A 20,270-nucleotide genomic window follows, 5' to 3' on the forward strand; every position below is an offset into this window, starting at 1 on the left:
AATTTCTTCATGTTTACTAAGAGGCCAAGAGAATCTGAATGACTGGTTGGATACTGTAAGATTGTCGGTTGTCTGGTTGCTCTACCAGCCTGGCAGAGGTGGTGATAGGTCCGTTTAATGTGCTGATTGCCTGGTTTGTGTTTCTCATTTGAAAGCTAAAGGATGAAGTGGATGTTAAAGTCAGGGCAAGGCTACACTTGGGGGTAGAATGTTCACAGCAGACAGCATCGTTTGTTTCTTTTCACACTAGGAAGGTAGTGTTTGACTATGTTGTTCTGGACATACTTGCTCTTATTTCTTTGAATTTTGAACTCATGATTGAGGAGGTTGCCTTATAAGAATGCATGTCTTATTAAAAACAATATTAAATGTCAGTAATTTTTTTTTTCAAACCAGAAAGCATTGTTGTGTAGTCAGATATGTTAGGCTCTTTGGGACCTACAGAATGATTAAATTAATTTCCAACGAAAGAGTAAAACAGTTGACTTCTGTTAAATATATTTGATTAATCTGTTCTGTAGGTTGAACCATGAGCTTCGAGGCTGGGTTCATAGACACGAAGTGGAAAGGACCAAATCAAGACGAATGACAAATCACCAACAGAAAACCCGTATTCTTCAGGTTTGTTTCCGCTCGTGTCTGAAGAAATGACAGCACAGTTGCTGGGAGCTTCTTCCAGTGGAGCTGCTTTCTTCTGTGGGAGATTTGGGGACTTAAGCCTTATTCCTTCCTCACTGTGGCTGCTTCTGATGCAGCAGCCATTGCCACGGAAACCCCTCTGCAGCTTTTGTAGCACATTAGTTTGGGTCTTACAGCAGCAGCGTTTCCTGGCATGGCGCTCCTTCCTGCATGCGCTCTCTCTCTGTCTCTCTCTCTGTCTCTCTCTCCCTCCTGCCCCTTTTCTCTATCAGCACAGGCAATACAATAAATAATAATGTTTATTCCCCTCCCTTTTCGAAGGGAATGTTATAAACACATGGCAGATTGTCGGGAGGAACACACCATGGGGGCGCTTTTGAACTTAGGCATGTTCCACTACAAGTTAGTTACCTTAGGACTTTTCAGTTCTGCTTCTTTGTTTGCCAGGAGGTGACATTTTAATCGTTCTGTCATTTGTGAGGTACTTGTTACTACTTCTGAAGCATGTAGCCTAGCAATTGACACACTGATTTCCCAATAAACATTACTATGATGATGCTAATGAGCCAGGGAGAACTAAGGAATACGTACCTACATATAGACATACACACACTCAAAATGAGAAGTGTGTTTTCTATGGAAAAATTAAGATAGGAAGATTAGAATTTAAATGTCGAAAATAGTGGTTATTTTAGATTAAATCACTTGAGAAGGCTTTTCTCAAGAAATTCCACTTTAGAAAGATATTGTATCAAAGTCATTGATTCAGCTGTTCTGACAGCCTCAGCGTCTTACAGCTGGATGGGATAGAAGCTCATCTCTTCTGCGAATTCTTCATAGCTCCAGGATTTAGGGGGAAATGCAGTGAAGCAGTTGCCAGACCCGGGAATAGCAAATGCAAAGAGCTCCAGGAGGAATGGTTTGCGTATTTGCTGAGTAAAGCTGGAGGGGATGCAGAGGCTGGGGTGGGGGTGGGGGGGAGGTCAGACATCAGAGGCTGCAGAGGTGAGAGCTCAACCACAGCATGGCTCTGGTGTGAACTCTGGATTTCATTCTAGGTGTTAAGGGCTCCACTGCTGGGTTTGCTCAGGGGAATGACTTGATCTGATTTATGTTTTTGAAAGATCATTTTGGCTAGGAGTGGTAGAACTCATTAGTTAACTTGGAAGACAGAGGCAGGAGTGTGAATTCAAGACTAGTCTGAGATATGTAGTGAGACCTCATCTCATAAAACAAAAACAAAGAGACAAAGATGTTCATTTCAGCTGCCAAAGTAGACTGACGGGAGTGAGTGGAAGGAGGTGGGTCAGCTAAAATGCCATGTCAGTGGCCCAAATGAGAGATCTTTGGGTCTATTCTGTTATGGTAGATATGAAGGTAAAGGAAAGAATGGGAATCCAAATATATTTTGAAAGTAAAACTGTTAAGGAATTGTTGCTATAAAATAAAAGGGAATTGGTGATGATTTCTTTGTCTTAAGTGCTGGATTAATAGTGATGCCATTTACTGAGACACAGACTGAGGAAGGAGTTAGAAACAGGAGTCAAGAACTTTAGATATGAATTTTAGACATTTGATTGAGGACATCTAGTAGACAATCATATATCCAAGTCTGGACTTAGGAGAGAGGTTGAGGCTAAATGTTTGATTTTTGGGTGGTGCTTCCCAGTGTGAAACTAAAGAAGAGAGAGAACAGTGATAAACTCAGTGTTGGGCACTGCCCATGTGTGGGCTACAACAGAACCAGTGCTTGAAAGGGGCTGGGCACTAAGATGGAGAGTGGTAAAGGGCAGTGTTGCCCCAGCCCAGCCAATGGCCCCGGGGAACAATGAAGATGATTACTGTCAACACTTCCCATTAGAACTCACTGGTGGCCAGGATGGCTGCTTCACTATGGTTGTACAAAAGCCCGATGAAGTGAACCTGGGAAAATAACATGGAAAAATGGAGCTGATTGTAGAGAAATCTCCATCTGTGGGGTAGAGAATAAGAGACAAGAAAGAGGTTTTATTTTCAGATATAAAAATTTTCACCTGGTTTGCATGTTTGCTTTAGGTGCTGATAGAAACATCTTGCTGAGCATGGTGGTGCTCACATGCTGGCGCTTCGACAGCAGGAGAAGCAGAGGCAGGCAGACCTCTGTGAGTTTGAGGCCAGCCTAGGCTATATGAGTTCCAAGCCATGTAGGGCAGCATAGTGGGACCCTGTCTTGAAAGAAAGGGAAAGAAGGGGTGAAGGAGGGAGGGACGTAGAGAGAGAGAGAGAGAGAGAGAGAGAGAGAGAGAGAGAGAGAGATATTTCATCCGGGTATGGTGGCAGTGACTTGCATCTATAGTCACAGAACCCAGGAAGCTGAGACAAGAAGATCATCATTAATTTGAGGCCAGCCTGTAATGAGTTCTAGACTAGCCTGGGTTACAGGGCTAAAGTGAGGCTCTGTCTGGGGTTGGGGAGAGGATGAGAGAGACAGGGAGGAGTAGAGGGAGGGAGGAAAGCACACATGGGAGGCAAAGCTTAATGTTTATTTGGAAATGTTATATAATATGATCAAGCATATTAAAAGGATATCAAGAAGCACAGACTTTAACCATGTGCAACTGTTTTTAGCCATAGATAATTAAAATTTGTGTAGTTGAGCTTAAGTTCTGACTTGTGAGGGTCTGTGTCTATGATTATCCTGAATGTGCTTTCTTGAGCCTCTTTGTCCTTCTTTGCCTACTGTTGCAGCTTTATTGGTTCTTAGGTCTCCTTGAGGGCATAGGCAGGCCCAGCCAGTGCTGTAGGGACCTGGCAGTCCCAAAGCTGCTTCCTGGCATTGGTCTAGCCTTGCACTGCAGAGCACACTGATTTGCTAAACTGTGCACATCAGCTGCCTCCACAGCCAGAGGGACAGGGTACTGTCGGTCTCTTCTTCTGCATCTGGAGCAAGTTTGTCTTACTGGTGGAGTCTAAACCCCTGAGCCTCTTAAAGGAAAGCAGATATCTAATTCTGAAGCCATACTTCATATAAGCATGGATGTATGAACATAGTAAATTAATACATTTCAGGACATTTATGATTTGACTATTATTTATATATCAAAAATACTTATTGTTGTAAAGTAACAATAAGGTCACTTTGTAATGGAATTATAGTAATGTACCTTTGAATTATGAAACCCTTACAAGACTCTCCTGAAGATTAGCTTATAAAAATTCCAGAAAATTTAAGAGGAGAGAGGACAGAGAAAATGCTGTTTTGTGAAATAGAAGTTCCTTTTTTTTTTTTTTTCGAGACAGGGTTTCTCTGCGGCTTTGGAGCCTGTCCTGGAACTAGCTCTGTAGACCAGGCTGATCTCGAACTCACAGAGATCCGCCTGCCTCTGCCTCCCAAGTGCTGGGATTAAAGGCGTGCGCCACCATCGCCCGGCTAGAAGTTTCTAGTATTAACATGTGGGCCACTGATAATGGTTCCACACTGAATTGTTCTCTGACCAAGAGAGTCGTGGGTTAGATGCCTTTCATGACATACAATTGATAGGTGTGATAGGCATGTGTTAAATTGGTAAACAGTGGAAATCTTGTTTCGTTCTGAGCCTTTCCTATTTCTTAAAAACTTGTAGCATAATAATTTTTGACAAATGAAAGTTGTTACATGCCCAGTTATACTTGTACAATTCGGTCATAAAACTCAGTTTGGTTGGACTGAACTTTCTCATTCTTTCTGTAAACTTTGTGGGAAATGCCTGAAATGTCTTATAAGACTGCGTAAGATATATTCTGAGTCTACAGTATGACCCGAAGGATTCTGAATGACAAATCACATATAGTCAGTATTGGAAGTTTTTTGTTTTATTTTCTAAATCTCTTTCTCTCTTCCAGGGTGCTCTGGAGCAGGGCTCAAATTCTCAACTGATGGCTGTCCAGTACACAGAAACCACAAGCATCAGGTAAGAAGATGCCAAAGCTCTTGGCCAAACAGCTTGAACTGTATTGTATTTTAGTGAAGTTGAAATTCACACCTCCTTTTTGTGCTCCTTTATGACTTTTATATCCGCTCAAATTAATATATACTACCAATTAGCAATCCCAATAAAAAGATCACCTCTCCCAATCTCTTAAATACAGATTTAATCAGAATGTTTTTCACTCATAATTTTACTGAAAATCCTAAGTGCATATTGCTTTCTTGTTCGTGATTTTTATCAGTTTCATAAGCCTCAGGGAGAGAGATATTGCCTTTTCTCCTTTGTAGGTGTCTTGCTTAGTGGTCACATTAAAAAACTATTATTTTGTGTGTGCATATATGTGTAATTAAGTCAGAGGAAAAGGAAAGTCGGTGAAAATCTCTGGGGAGTTTTTCTCTCTTCTGCCTAATGCAGGGTCACTCTTTTGTTTCTGTTGCACTGTGAACTCCAGGCTAGCTGGCCCACAGTCTTCTAGATGATTCTTCTTTTTGACCTCTCTCATTGCTATAGCAATGCTGTATTACAGTTGTGTCCTTTGCTCGGCTTTTTGTTTTGTTTTTTTGAGACAGGGTTTCATTGTGTAGCTTTGGCTGTGAGATCCACCTGCCTCTGCCAGCTTTTTAAATATGGCTTCTGGGTATTGAACTCAGTCATTAGGCTTGAGTGACAGGTACTTTTACCCAATGAGCCATCTTGTCCACCCTGACTGGGTGCTTTACATAATCTTATCTTTAAATTTATATAATGATTCAAAAGTGTATTTTATATATGAAAAGGATGGGGAGTTTTTTTTTTTTTTGCTTGTTTTTAATAATTTTCAAAGTAGCGAACTAAGTGGTAGAACTAGATTCAGACTCTGTCTGTTTGACCTAAAAACAATCTCTTGTTACTACACAGTACTACAGAAGAGTTTGAGAGATTCCAGGAGAGTACAATATCCAGCAGTTCTGATGTCAGCCGGGCGAATGTAACTTAGAAAGTCAGGTCTAAGGGGCTAACTGCAGTGGGGCGGAATTGTAGTCATAGCACTTCCTGACCTGTGCTGTGAACCAAGCCGGTTAGTGCAGCAGGTGTGAGACCTCATGTTTGATCTTCCAGGCACCCCAAGCAACAATAGCAATAAGACCATATCATTTGCGTAAGTCAAATGTAGCTGAACATTATATGGTACCCCATAAATATGTACCAATTAAAAAAAGATTAAAAAGTAAAAATTGTTGTTAAAAGTGCTACTGTTTTGGTTGAAAGAGATTCTTAAGAATGGAATTAGAATGGAAGGAATTCTCAATATGTTTGAATATTAATGGTATTTTCTATCTTCTCCCTTTAGCAGGAATTCCGGGAATGAGCTGCAAGTGTATTATGCTTCACCAGGAAGTTACCAAGGCTTCTTCGAAGCCATCCGCAGGCGCGGGGACACATTTTACGTTGTGTCATTTCGAAGGGTAAGTTCATTTTGAAAGAAGGAAACAAATATTTTTGAGTGTCTGGTGTGTATAAGGCCTCAGCCTGAGTCCTGTAGAAGGTCCAGAGGTAGGCAGGAGGCAGGTTGGAGTCAGTAGCGTGAGTGAGCGCTGTGACAGATGCAATTGACCGAGCTGGTCAGCGTTTGAAGACGCTGAGCATGGCACTGATGTCAGGCTACATTTTGTGCCTTAGAAAACACAACCTACACCTTGTTTTTTTATTCCTGTCACCACTGTACTCTACTGTTTGTTTCTAACCAAAGGGAAAGTGAAAACGTCATTTTCTACTATGGGTTTTAAGCCAATGCCCATTTGGTAATTAAGGAACAGACTTCTGAAATGGAGGCTGATTAATTTGTCAGCTGTAGAGTGTTTAGACCTATGTTCCCAAGTTTCTTTTTTCCTTTCTTATTTCTTCATTAAATGTTTGCATTCCTTGAAGAATGTGTCAAATAATGTCAGGTTGTGCAAGCACAAATGTATATACTAGCATTTTTAAATGTTAGACCACATGAAAAAGCACAGGCATTTACAGCCCATCTGCTTTCCCTATAATGTGACAATATATTCTCCATAGGGTTTCCATCTGACAGTCCGTTAGAGTGCTGTACATTAACCAGGAAAGCAGACATGGTTGGAACTCCTCAGTCATTTGTATCCTAAGCCATTTTTAGATCAATTTTGTTTTTAATTGATTACTTGTATATGTTGGTATGTGCATGTGAGGCTGTATTAGTTACTGTCTGTTGCTGTGATAAAACCCCACAACCAAGACAGCTTATGGAAGAAGTAGTTATTTGGGCTTATGGTTCCAGAGTTCATGATGCTGGAATGAGAGCAGCAAGGTGCAATCATGGTGGCTGCAGCAGGAAGCTGGGGCTCACACAACCACAACTGTAGGCGGAGGCTGCTTGTTCATTCCTGGCCAGCCAGACCTGAAATAATCACACAGAAACTGTACTAATTACAATACTGTTTGGCCTATTAGCTCACACTTCTTATTGGCTAGCTCTTATATCTTAAATTAACCCATTTCTATTTATGTGTGTATGGCCATGTGGTTGTGGCCTACCGGTAAGGTTCTGTCCAGCAACTGGTGTCTGTCTCCTGTAGCAGCTACATGGCTTCTCTTTGACTCTGCCTACTTTCTCCTCCTCTTTCTGCTTGGTATTCCCACCTTGCCCTATTCTGTGCTGCAGTAGGCCCAAAGCAGCTTCTTTACTAACCAATTGTTTTTACGGCATACAGAGGGGAATCCCATATCACCTAATCACAAAGCAGAGAGAGAGAGAGAGAGAGATAGAGAGATAGAGAGATAGAGATAGAGAGAGAGAGAGAGAGAGAGAGAGAGAGAGAGCGAGCGAGCACTGGAAATGACATGAGTCTTTAAACTCCCAAAGCCCACCTTCAGTGACATACTTCCTTCAAACAGTGACACCAACTGGGGACCAAGCATTCAAATACTTGAGACTACTGGGGAAATCTCATTCAAACCCCAACAAGTACATTGCCCACAAAATCCAGAAGAGGATGTTGGGTCCCTTGGAGCTGAGTTAGAGGCAGTTGTGAGCTATCTGATGTAGGTGTTGGGACTCAGGTCCTCTGCAAGAATAAGCACTTCTAACCACTGAGCCATCTCTCTAGCTGCCTAAGCCATTTATTTTTAAAGAATAGACTGTAGTGGATGTGTAATTAGAAATAAATATTTACTAACAATAGAATGATTTTTTTTTTTGTATCTTAGCTGCTGTTGCCAATCATTCTGACAGAAATTGACAGTGAACTAGTTAGTGATTTTCTATATTAGAAATCGTTAGTGGGTTTCAGTAACAGAGAAAAATGGGTTCTTGAAGACTGAGGAGATAAGATGTAACACATGTATTCAGTTATTATCAAATATACAAGGAGGTTTGGAATACTTTAGCCTTGTCGTCTAGTGATCATAGCCTTTTCACAAAATTCCTATGCTCATCTTGTTCTCCCAGACAATAAGTTTATTTCTTTACCAGCTCAATGTTCTTCTAAGTGTCAAGGGGGAAACTGAGGACAGAATTTCATGAAGGCTCTAAATGATTTGTTCTTCTACTGGTACAATTATGGTTAAGGTTAAAGGGAAAGTAAACCTTTTAGAATGGATCTTGTACTCTATAAGGACCTGATGGCTGCTGACATGACTGTGTTACTGAACTTATTACAGAAGCATGTTTTTAATTTTAAAAGTACTTCAGGATATGCCTTCATTTGATCAAAAGAGTATACCAAATAGTAGAAGCAGCAGCCGTGAAGTCATGGGTTGAAATCATTGCCTTTATAATGTCCTTGTAGGGATGAGAACAAGTTACACACACATACACACACACACACACACACACACACACACACACACACAGAGAGAGAGAGAGAGAGAGAGAGAGAGAGAGAGAGGAAGGAGAAACTTTATTAAAGGAGACTAGTTTTTTTTAAAATAAAGAAGATAAAGATGCTTTTAAGAAGATACAAGAATTACTTTTTTCCTACACAGTTAAAATGCTTTGTCTCATTTTTTTTTAAATGATGGAAAGTGCTGTTGGAAATTATTGATTTTTTCCTTCCATCTTTTAATGTTCAGGTAGTTCAGTTAAGGATCTGTCACACATTCTGTCTGTATCTTTCATTTTCTAATTATAATTTATCATCTAGCATTTTATATCTAGGAAGAGTAAATATAAATAAACCTACAACATCCCCTCCCTTCCCTCCCCTCCCCTCCCCTCCCTCCCTTCTCCCCTCCCTCCCTCCCTCCCTCCCTCCCTCCCTTCTCCCCTCCCTCCCTCCCTCCCTCTCTCTTTCTTTCTTTCTTTCTTTCTTTCTTTCTTTCTGTTTAACAGTAGGGAAATGGAAATTAACTTTATTGCATTGGCTCTAAACTGTGTCATGAAACAGGAATCCAATCCTTAAATACCTGGATTGCTCATTTTTCTCTTACTAAAATGAAAATACAAGAAGTAATGGATGGATTACCTCATGCTTGGCATTTTCTTCCACTTTTTGGTGTGAAATGCTTTCCTAAAAGTTTGGTGAAGTCATGTGGCATGAGTAAGAGGAGGTAGACTTTGCTCTTGTTGGGTTCTTAATCTCATGACTGAAATGATGGCATTGGACATTCAGGAATAAGGAACTTTTGAAACTCCTGTCTCTGCTTAGCAAGAGCCAGACACTTACAATCAGGCTGCTAGCACAACCAGGCTGCTTTCTTTTACTATGTTTAACCAAATGTCTTAATTGCTAAAGAAGTACATGTGGGCATACTGTTTAATCTACCATTATTTAATCGCAACCTTTTGCTTCCTCACATCCCACACTTCTGCCCCTGTGACATTATTTTCCCTAAAGCAGAGAGCTTTGGGGTAACTACTGAGTTCCTGCTGTGGGTCAGCGAGAAGAAATCCTGAAAGGAAAACATTTCTGTCGCTTTGACTTTCTTCTGCCTGGTTTTCCCTCCAGTACAGCAGCCTCGTCTCTCCTTGTTGGGCTCCAGGCTTTCGTATTTCGTTTTCCTTTGTCTTTTTTCCTTTTTTAAAGCTTGCTTTGGTATGATTTGGAGGGGCAGGGGTGGAGAGTAGCTTTTCTCAAACTTCCAAGGTACTTTGAACAAACTATACATAAATAAGAAAAAAGTAATTAAATACAATGTTTTTTTCTTAATATAACATATTTAGTTTGTATAATAGTTTGTTTAGGGAGAGTGTGTGGGATTAAAGAATGTAAGAAAATGAATTCAAGAGCATAGGCCAGAAACAGATTCTGAGAACAGTGAAGTTAGATAGGAAAGTGACGCCAGCGAGGAGGAAGAGAAAACCCGAGAAGGGTAAGGAATGCTGCCTTAGCTGTCTCCAGTGAACTTTGAAACACCATCCATATGTGTTAGTTTCCAAGTCAGGTGTATCTGAGAAAGGTTTTCCAATGTTGGGGCAGTTTCTCTCTAGGAACAGGTTTTTGGGTTAGAGAGATGATCAGTTAGTAAAACGTTTGCTGTATAAGCCCAAGGCCTCTGAGTCCAGGTCCACAGCATTCAGATCAAAATTGGATATGGTGGCATGTGTCTGCTACCTCAGCGCTGGCATGGGAAGCAGATACAGGAGGATCCCTGGAGCTTATTGGTCCACAGCCAAATTAGCAAGCTTTGTGTCCAATGAAAGAACTTGTCTCAATAATAAGGTTGCGAGCCGTTACAGGAGACACCTGATGTAGAGCTTCGGCCTCCACACAGCCACGTGTGCTCACATCACCCAGATACTCATACCAGCAGAGGGCCTGGGGGACAGTGGGTGCATCAGGCTTCCTTGTCAGACTTACTTTAGATTGCCTGCCCCCAAATAATGACACAGATATTTATTATTAATTATGAAAGTTTGGCCTTAGCTTAGACTTGTTCCTAACTAGCTCTTATAACTTAGATTAACCCATTTTATATTAATCTATATTATGTCATATGGCTGGTTACCTCTCTCCTATACTGTACATCCGACTCCCTCACAGGCAAATTCCACACCTCTCTGATTCTTCCTCTGAGTTTCTCTCTCTTCCCTGAAGTCCTGCTTATACTTCCTGCCTAGCTATTTACCGTTCAGTTTTTTATTAAACCAATCACAGCAGCACATCGTCACACAGTGTGCAGATATCCTGCAACAGATAAGAACAGGTCCTCCTTTATTCAGGTGGTTATAAATGAATGTCTGTTATTCCCAATGAGATAAATATTTAGGGTTTTGTGTGTGTGTGTGTGCGTGTGTGTGTGTGTATGTGAATTTTACTTAATACCCCTACAGTGCACAACATATCAACCTTTAGTTCTTACTGTAGTGAAATTATAGGGAGCACAGAGGGTTACTATAACATAATTTGAAGGTGGCAGAGCCAGAATTTAACCTAGGAAGTTTGACTCCAGAGTCTGTGTTCTTAGTCATTTTCCTACGTTGCCTTTTTGAAGCAATTTTATTTCCATATCTTTAAAAACAATCAATTTGGAGTTTAATCCTATTACTCTCTATGTACAAAAACACATTAGCGTTGCTTTGATTTATTATCAAAGAGAACAAGACCAAGGCAAAGCCCTTTTGGAAAAGCAAGCCATTTGCTATGAAGTATTATTGTGTAGAAAGAACAGGCGCAAGCAGGAAAGCACAGGAGAGGAGAAATGGAAGAGTAGAGTATAGATAAGGAAAAGAGCATCAAATTGTTTATTTTGTTTAAAATTTGGAGGTAAAGGAAGAAGGGTTCAAGAAAAAAGTCGTCAGCAGCATCAGATATTACAGGTCTCCCTGAGAGTGAAATGAAAATCCCAGTTAGCTTTTCAAGCAGAAATCACTGCTGACGGTGATTACATTCGTGGTAATCAGAACAGAACCCACACTAGAAATGAGAGAGAACATGAACGAAATCAAATGGAGTGTTTGGTAAATATGACACTGATGGAAGTAATGATAGCCTGGGCATACCTAAGGAAGCAGATCTCCATCCCTGTGAGGGCGTGCGTGCATGCGTGCGTGGCAACTCCTCAGTGCTAGGCCAGCTCTTTTTCCCTACAGATAGAGATTGTTGTGTTTGGGTTTTATTCATATAACTATAAGAACGTATTTATGTTTTGTGCTTGACAGACGTTCTGAGGAAAATTAATCAAGTCAACACAATGTTCCTTATCTGTATTAATGTTTTTATGTCTAAAGCAAAGCATAGAAAATGCTGAAGAGTTTTTATTTGCAATATAACTACTATCCCAACTACATAGCACAATATCTGGACATGTATATGGAATTAAAACCAGATTAAAAAATAAAATAATGTTTAAAGTGTTTCTAAGATATCAAAAGTCTTCCAAGTAATGAATGACATGGTTATTAATAATGGGAAACAGTTTTTAAAATATAAAAGGTGATAGAACTGTTTCTAGTTAAATTTATATATAGCCTTTGAGTTTTTCCTCATATAAAATTAAGCTAGAAAACTAGCAAAGTAGCTTGTGAAATCATTTTATGTCTCAAAAGAACTTGGTACAAGCTTTTTGGTGATGTCACAAACCTTAATTATGAAGGAAGCAATTATTATGTTATAGGAAATGTCTTTGATTTATGATTAAAGTCTAAGACACTCATGTCGTTTTTCTTTCCTCCCTCCACTTACAGTGACTTGTTCATTTTGTACTCTTAGTTGCTTAACTTTTGATACCTTCAGCAATGTTAGACCTTGACATTTCATTATTTTTAAGACTTCTCATCTATTAATTGTGTGATTTATTTGCACATATTGCTGCTAATCTACTTTAAAGATCTTGTTTGAAGAGCTGTAGAGTCTATAATATGGATATTCCACCAGAGTCCAGCAAGATAGATATTTAGCTATAAGTTGGAGCCTAACATCTAATTATTTGACTGTTGGCTTCATGCCTATTGCCTCTGCTAGCGAATAAATACACTGAGGGCAAGAAACCTCTCTGCCTTAGTCTTCTTTCTGTCCCCACTACATAGCGCAATGCCAGGCCTGTAGCACATACTCAACAAGGAGTAAGTGAACAGATGGGTGAACTGGATGCCAAATCCATCAGTTTCCTACTGTCTTTAAAACAGGTTCTCTCACTTGACCTGGAACTTACTAATTATGCTGAACTGAGTAGCCAGCGAGCCCCAGAGATCTTCATCTATTCAACCCCCAACCGCCCCGAGCTAGAATTATAAGCACATACCGTAGTGCCTAACTTTTTTTATTGTTGACAAAAGGTTTTTTCATATAATATATTCTGATCATGCTTTCCCCTTCCTCCAACTCTTCCCAGACCCTCCCCACCGACCTACTGACCCACACAGTTCTGGTGCTCAGACTCTGGTCTTCGTGCTTACATAGCAGATTCTTTGCTGACTGAGCTATCTGCCCGGCCTCTTGAGCCGTTTATTTTATCAGCGCCATCTATGCCTTGTTGGCTGTAGATATCAGTCTTTCAAAATAAGTGAACTCAAGTGCAGTTTTACAAGACTGAGTGCCGCTTTGCTCCAGGGAGGTTCTAGTAAGATCTTCGGATTTCATGTTTGAGAGACTAACCTTGGTAATATGCAGACAGAGATGATTATTTTTCAGAGATTTTGTATCATTTTAACCTACAGAATGACTAAGCCCCAGATGGATTATTCTAGATGCCTATCCATAATGTATATCTGCGATGTCCTAAAAGGGTAGGACCGTGTGAAAACTTTATTCCTCATGTGACACCTATTACATTAAAAAAATATAAAAGAGAATTGCCAACTTAAACTGTAAACTATTTCTTGGATGATTCATCTGGAGTCGTCTGTGTCTGGTCATACAATGTCTTGAAGTAAATCTCTGAAGAATGACTGTTGTTGTTGATGGAGAATTCCTCTGAAAGAAAGACATCACAAGTTGGGCAAAGAGAACAAGAGAAGGCTCTTCGGGTCATGTGATTGTGGAGTTTTATGTTAAGTCAGTTTGCAGTAGACTCAGAGCTACACACATGCAGCTTTATAAATCTGCATTACTCAAAAAGTGTCCCGTCCTTTCTTCTTTCCCTCTCTGACTGGGCATGCTTTCCCCACAGTCTGGCTCCAGTCTTTCCTGAGCACTTCCCTCCTTACCATGTGCCTGCTTGGCTGCCAGGCTGGTGGCCTCGGTGCCAGTTTAACTCAAATGGCCTGGCCTTTTCTCTTCATTCATGCTATGTTTTCCAGGCAGCTGCAGAGATTTATAGCTTGCTTGTCCTGGAGTTTTTTTTTCAAATTTTAATAAAAATTTCCTTGAGCTTCAAAAAGAGTTGGAGTGCATCAGGGACTAGCATGAAATGAAGTTGAAAGATTTGGCGTGGGCAGAATGATATGTTTGGTATAAATGGTGACTCTGACTCTCAGCGCAAAGAGCGGACAACTGAGCTTTAAAATAACATTGTAGGGATTATCAACCTACCTCATTAAAATCAGTGGGGATATGGACTCTATACATAGGAAGGAGGTATAGGAAGAGTCCAGAGGTGGGGTAGAATTGGATTCTGGACTATTAGAGGAGGAGCCAGCAAGGCGACTAAACGGGAGCGAGCCACAAGCTTGGAAAGCCAAGAGGGGAAGATTGTCAGGGAAGCAGTTGACTCTCAGATACTGCTGAGAATCACAAAGATGAAAGTAAGTGTGTTCTGGGTGTGTTAATGGGAAAGTCACTGATACCTTTAACTAGAGCCTTTAGAGGTGGAAGAGAAAGACTAGGGATGGTTTGGGTAGCTAGAACAGCAAAGCTGCTATGAATTTGTCTATCCAAGGCTGAAAGGAGCAGAAAAGTATTGTTTTTTTAACTGTAGCTACCAGCTGTATATATCTGAAGACTCATCAGTAGATAGGAAAGAACAATGTTAAAGAAGTATCATATCTCTGAGAAAGGATAGAATTCAGACAAGAAGAATTACCCTTTTTAAACATTTGTCTGTATTGGCCTCCTCCCAGCCCGGGTATTTTCCTGTGCTAGGCAGGTGAGCTGCTGCTGAACTACACTCCCAGTCTTCCTCTCTTCTCTGGTGATGAAGGCTAGGAGAGCATGGGTTTCTAGGAAGACAAGAGAAGGCGTCCTGATGCTTTCTGGTATCTCAGTGAAATACAATGTGATGTTATCAAGTGAGCATGAAGACATAGGAGAAAACAAATGAGCTCGGAAGAGAGAGTCTGAAGTGGGTGTTGAAGCCGGTGGGATGGTAAGCCTCTGAGAGCCACAGGCAGAGTGCCAAATTGTACTCTGGCCTTCCTGGACTAAACTGAACTCTCTCAGCGGAGGGACAAAGGTGGGGCTGCAGAGTCCTGCATTCAAGGTACTTGGAATCTAGAGAATAAAACACACAATTAAGTATAATGCGATGTGATAGTTGTGATATACAAGGTAAATGTGAGGGTGTTGTGACAGCACACACTAACAGTCTTAGGAAGGGGCCAGCCTTCTGGAGCCTTAACAGCTAGGCCAATTCCTGGCTGCTCTAAAACACTTTACCTAAAGCTATGATATCCTAGCTTGTGGGGGACAAGAATATTCTAGCAGGCATGATAGCACACCTGCACCAACACATAACAGTTTGTCCTTCCTTCTGTCATGCCGTCAGGAATACCTGGTCTTGGAAAAGTGCTATTTCCCGTTTCTTTCTCCCTCATCTTTTTCATCTTCCCCAAGTTCCAGTTGTTAGAAATAGAAACTTCATAAGAACTTATAGAATAAATTATTACTTATAGATGATATTTTAAATTTTCATTAGACATGGCTAGTATCTTTTTCAAAGTAAGTAATAATTTAATTTTATGCTATTGTAATTAGGAATATTTGATTATTTGGTATCCATTTTTAATTTTTGTCCCATCACTTTTGGGTTCATTAACCTTTATAACATTCCAGGGAACTATACCACTTGGAAGATTCGAATTTTCTTTAAGAATACAATCTGAGCGGTGGTGGTGCATACATTTAATCCCAGCACTCAGAGGCAGAGGCAGGGAGATCTCTATGAGTTCGAGGCCAGCCTGGTTTACAGAGCTAGTTCCAGGACAACTAGGGCTGTTACACAGCGAAATCCTGTCTCCATCCCCTGGCCCCCCAAAGAATAAAATTTGTGACTGGATTTAGTTATCTGTTACAACGTAAAGCAAAGAGCTATTATTTAATATCATTTAAAATTAGAATTGATAGTAAAGTTTTGTAGCTGTGCCACGTTGTGCATATTTTAGGGTGAAGCTTTATTTTAAAAGCCTTTTAAAAATGTAAGTGGTAAATGATAACTAAATTTAATTGTATATTTTGTGCTTTCACCCACATATGCCACAATGCTTGAACATACACACACACACTTGCATGCACTCATGTTTATAATCTTTTCAATATTTTCTAAGAGCAGAAAGTCCCAATTTTTATGAAATCCAGTTTGTTGTCTTTTTATTTCATGAGTTGTGCGCTTGCTGCTTCGTGAAGTATTGTCAGCTTTAGCTCACAAAGATGGTATCATATAGCTTTTCTTCTAAAACGCTTGTAGTTCCCTATTTTACATTTTGGTCCATTTTGAGTCAATTTTTATTTTAAATTGTGTGTGTGTGTGTGTGCGTGTGTGTGCATGTTCACGTACCTGTGTCTGCGTGTGAACACCTGCATACTGTGGTGCATGTATGAAGATCAGGGACAACTTGCAGGAGTTGGTTCTCTCTTTTCATCATTTGAGTCCTAGGGATCAATTTTAGATCATGTGTCTCGGCAACAAGTCCTATTTCTGCTGAGACATCTTGTTAGCCCTTGAATTTATTTTTACATATGTGCAACGTGTGGCTCAGAGTCTGCTTTTCGCTTGTAGAAATCCAGTATTGTATGACATCCAGTGCTGTGTTTTATCCACTATTTTTTTAAGAAAAAAATTACAGCAAAGGCAAGTTTAAAAGGTTATGCCAAGCTGCCAGTTGTCTTTGGCTTGGTAAGTTTGCACTGCTTCCTGGAGCTTCATAAAAGGATGCCTTGTGGTTGAACTCCCTCAACCTCAAGTGTCCAACCTTCAGACTCCACCAATGAATTATTATTTACATATTCTTTGGAAATATAGCATACACTATAGATAATTGCAGCATCTGTGTAGTGGGCAGAGAATACTGCCAAACCAAAATTCTAGAAACCAAGCTGGACAAATACATATGGGTTAAGAAGTGCTCCTAAAGTATGAGAAACTAAAAATAAGCTTCTTGTGGGAGCTGTCTGCCACTCTCTGATCTATTAAACTTTCTTTTCCTTTACTTAATTAAAAAAGAGCTTCATAATCAAACTTTGGAATGAATATTTAAGAATATGTATTAATATATTCCTTCTGAACAGTGGCTTAAAGAATAGGAAAATAGCAGAGAATAGTTTAATGTATAACAATCTTGTTGAGAAATAAGAAGTAAGTTTTCCATTCAACTGTGAATTGCTACTTTTCAGTAGAAAAACATAATTCTTGGCAGGGGCTAATGCAGCAGTTTTTGGTAGATAATCATGTAGCATAAAGTCAGAAAGATCTGGGTTTTTACCAGCTCTCTTGAGCTTACAAACTGGAGTTCAGGGAAGATCCTGTCCAAAGTTCCGGTGTCCTTGCCTCTAAAACAATAATAATAATAGTTACCTCTTCTGGGTTGTTAATAAATTTAAATAAAGTACTACATCCGGACCTGGCACTGATCTGAACACAGTACGTTCAGTACATGTCTGTTTCTCTGCTTTGAGGGGTGACCTTTGAATCAGGGATTCTGTATGAAGAACTTGTGTTTGTTCCCACTATAGTTGGAAAAAAATCACATATGACCCCTTCCCTCTCACAAATCCCCAGAAGGATTTATTTTTATTATATTCTTTCCTTATCAACAGACTGAAAATTGGTATGGTATTAAAACTGCAAGATATGTTACAGTAGTATGTTCAAGGTATACTCCATTACATAACTGGATTTATAGATATTTGATTGAAATAATTCAGATCTATCCCTTTCTAGGATTTGAAGGATGGGATGTAGAACTTTGCAGGCAACACCTCTTTCCAAACAGCTTGTGGTACTTTTTTTTTTTTTTACCCTGTGGGTCCTGGAGCTTGAACTCAGACTGTCAGGTATTGTGGCGAGTATCCATGTCCACCGAACCATCTTTTGTACCAATTTTAGAATTATTTATATTGATTCTAATTCAGTGTCCATTTCACATGTGTATAGAAGTTATAGAGCTAGATTACAGACAGCTGAGTGACAGTGGACACATGTCTACAGAAGTTATAGAGCTAGATTAAAGACAGCCGAGTGACAGGGGACACATGTTCTAGCTGTTCCCAGAACTTTTCGGATTGACATCAGCTGATAATTAGAAACTGTTCAGTCTTTCATCTGATCTTTTTGTGCTGATATTAGACGGGAGTCATAAAATCACAAGCTCATCCACAAATAACACAAGTTATTAAAAAGATTAATAAGATAGCTTAATTCATATTATAAAGTAGTTCGTCTGTTCTAAAGAAACAGACTTCACTTATGCCCGAGGCTTTAGGGCATGCTTTTTAGTTACAAAGTTTATTTTTTAGCAAAGTATAATGATGGGTAGATAGTTCAGTTAGTAAAATGCTTGCTGTTCAAGCTTAAGTTCCTGTGTTTGACCTTTAGAGACAATGTAAACATGCTGAGTGTGGTAGTCCCAGCACTGAGGAGGCAGAGACCAGTGAGAGATTGTCTTAACAAAGTGAACGGCACCTGAGATTTGCCACTTGAGAATTGACACCCAAGGGTGACCTCTGGCCTCCACACACATATACACACATGCATCCCTATACACATGAACATGCACACATGTACACACAAGCACAGAAAAATATGTGACACTAATAATTAAGCTTTTCATGGTCAGCCAAGTTCCTATGTATTTATGGTTCCTTGTCATATGAAAACCACTATTATTTTACAATTATTTTTACCAAGTTTGCATTCGATCTTACACTAAGAGAATAGAATATGGTATTAACTATCAATGTTTATTATAAGCAAAGAAGTTCAAAATAACATTTAAAAGTTAAATTCTGTTTTGTTACGTACTGCGTGCCTAGTTATAAGTAACATTTTAATTCCTTTTCCTTCCATTTTATGTGCCGTCCACCTACTACAGCATAAATATTAATTTTACTGTGAAACAAGCATCTTTGAGAAGATGAATGTAATGGGAAATACCTCCACCCATTTCTGACTGCTGATCAAATTTTTTGTTCATTTTTAAGAGAAAACAAAACTGTGAGAAATCCTCAGAGCATAATAGATATTTTCCCCCTCACAAGGTATATTTCCTTATATCTTCTGAAGAATTGGTCTTAATTTTCAAACACCTTTATCCTAGTCGTAGCTCTTTTTTGAGTAGTTGCTACTTATGTGTGCGTCCTTAGAAGCTCTTCTACCTGCTGCTGTCCTCAGAGCTCTTACTTAATGACCTGCAATCGGGTTTTCTGTCTTTCTTCCCACAAGTATTTACTAAAGAGCCATCCTGTTCCTGGCTGTTCTTGTAACAAAGTATACAGTGATGGAGGAAGAAAAGAGCTTACTTTTTTTAGAGTTTATGTTCTCCAAACAGACACTAAGCAAGTATATAAGTGAATACGCAATGAGGTATCAGTCTGCGATAAATGCTAAGAAGGAATTCAGTAAGACAGGTGTCATTCTAAGTGATCATTGAAAAATATTTCTTTTTCAGATCGCTGCACACAATTTTTTGGCTTGTCTTCTAAAATTGCTTTTGACTATCTTTGCTAGTGATGTTTTTAAAAAGAAATTAATAATTGTATATCCAGAGCAATCTGAAAATCTAACTCCAACTAGTGAATTTAGCATTTGTAAATGGAGGTATCTGCAGAGAAGTCAATTCTTTGGCTGATCACTGTTTTAGTCTGCAGCTCAGGAAGTTGGCAGTTCTGCAGTGGCCTCACTGTGCAGCAGCCCCCAGGGACTTCAGAGAACCTGTTGATGCAGCAAACTTACAGGTTGTTATTCGGCTCTGGAGCTTTAACGCTTAGACATTCTCTTACATCTTCCTCGCTTAGTCATTCAGAATCTTGTATTTTTGCCAAGTAAAATAAGTCTCATACTAATAAGCTATAAATAAACAGTAGGAGCATGAGTCAGAGCCAGCATCAACCCTCTTTCCCTGTGTACCTCCCTGGTACTCCCCAGTACGTTCATTTTGCCCAGATGAGCAGTCCTGTGTAGCTCCTGTTCTATAGACTGAACTCTAGTTATTCAATTGTATTTCTTTAGAACTAAATAATAGTGTAATGCATAGTACTCTGGCATGTTCCCAGAGTCAAAGCAAAATATGAACCTCTGTGTGCTTTCAGTGGGGAAAAATATATTCTCTCTTTTCCTATAGAAAACCTTAAAAGTTCAGTCTGGAAGGCATCTGCCTGATTGGAAATACTATGTGGTGTGGCATAGCTCAGCAGTTTTTCAGGGGAAAATGAAAAGTAACATAAATGGCTTAAAAGCCCTAACCTGTTAGTCAGATTCTTCCTAATAAAATTTGATCCTATTTTGCTTCATTGTTTACTCATTCCATACATTTTCACTGCTTGCTCTTTCAGTGTGCTACTTACCATGTATGAAAACAAGGAAGTCGAGATCTTTGTTGTTTAGGGATTAGTAATAGTGGGGAAGTGACTTTCAATCCAGAATTACAGCAGG

General features: G+C 39.6%; 1 protein-coding gene across 1 annotated transcript in view; it reads left to right on the forward strand.

The window, feature by feature from the left end:
- The window catches only part of LOC121442018 (cyclic AMP-dependent transcription factor ATF-6 alpha-like), a gene marked incomplete at its 5' end in the record, with an annotated part of 174,219 nt that overhangs the window by 84,924 nt on the left and 69,025 nt on the right, over window positions 1–20,270 (forward strand). The window contains 3 exons of the mRNA XM_041643453.1: window positions 522–621; window positions 4,501–4,568; window positions 5,917–6,031. Coding sequence (XP_041499387.1) covers window positions 522–621; window positions 4,501–4,568; window positions 5,917–6,031 — 283 coding nt within the window. The remainder of the gene's footprint in view (window positions 1–521; window positions 622–4,500; window positions 4,569–5,916; window positions 6,032–20,270) is intronic.

The sequence above is a fragment of the Microtus oregoni genome, unplaced genomic scaffold (genome assembly GCF_018167655.1).
Source record: "Microtus oregoni isolate MIOR12 unplaced genomic scaffold, Mior012 000086F_ref0000336, whole genome shotgun sequence".
Taxonomy (NCBI): domain Eukaryota; kingdom Metazoa; phylum Chordata; class Mammalia; order Rodentia; family Cricetidae; genus Microtus; species Microtus oregoni.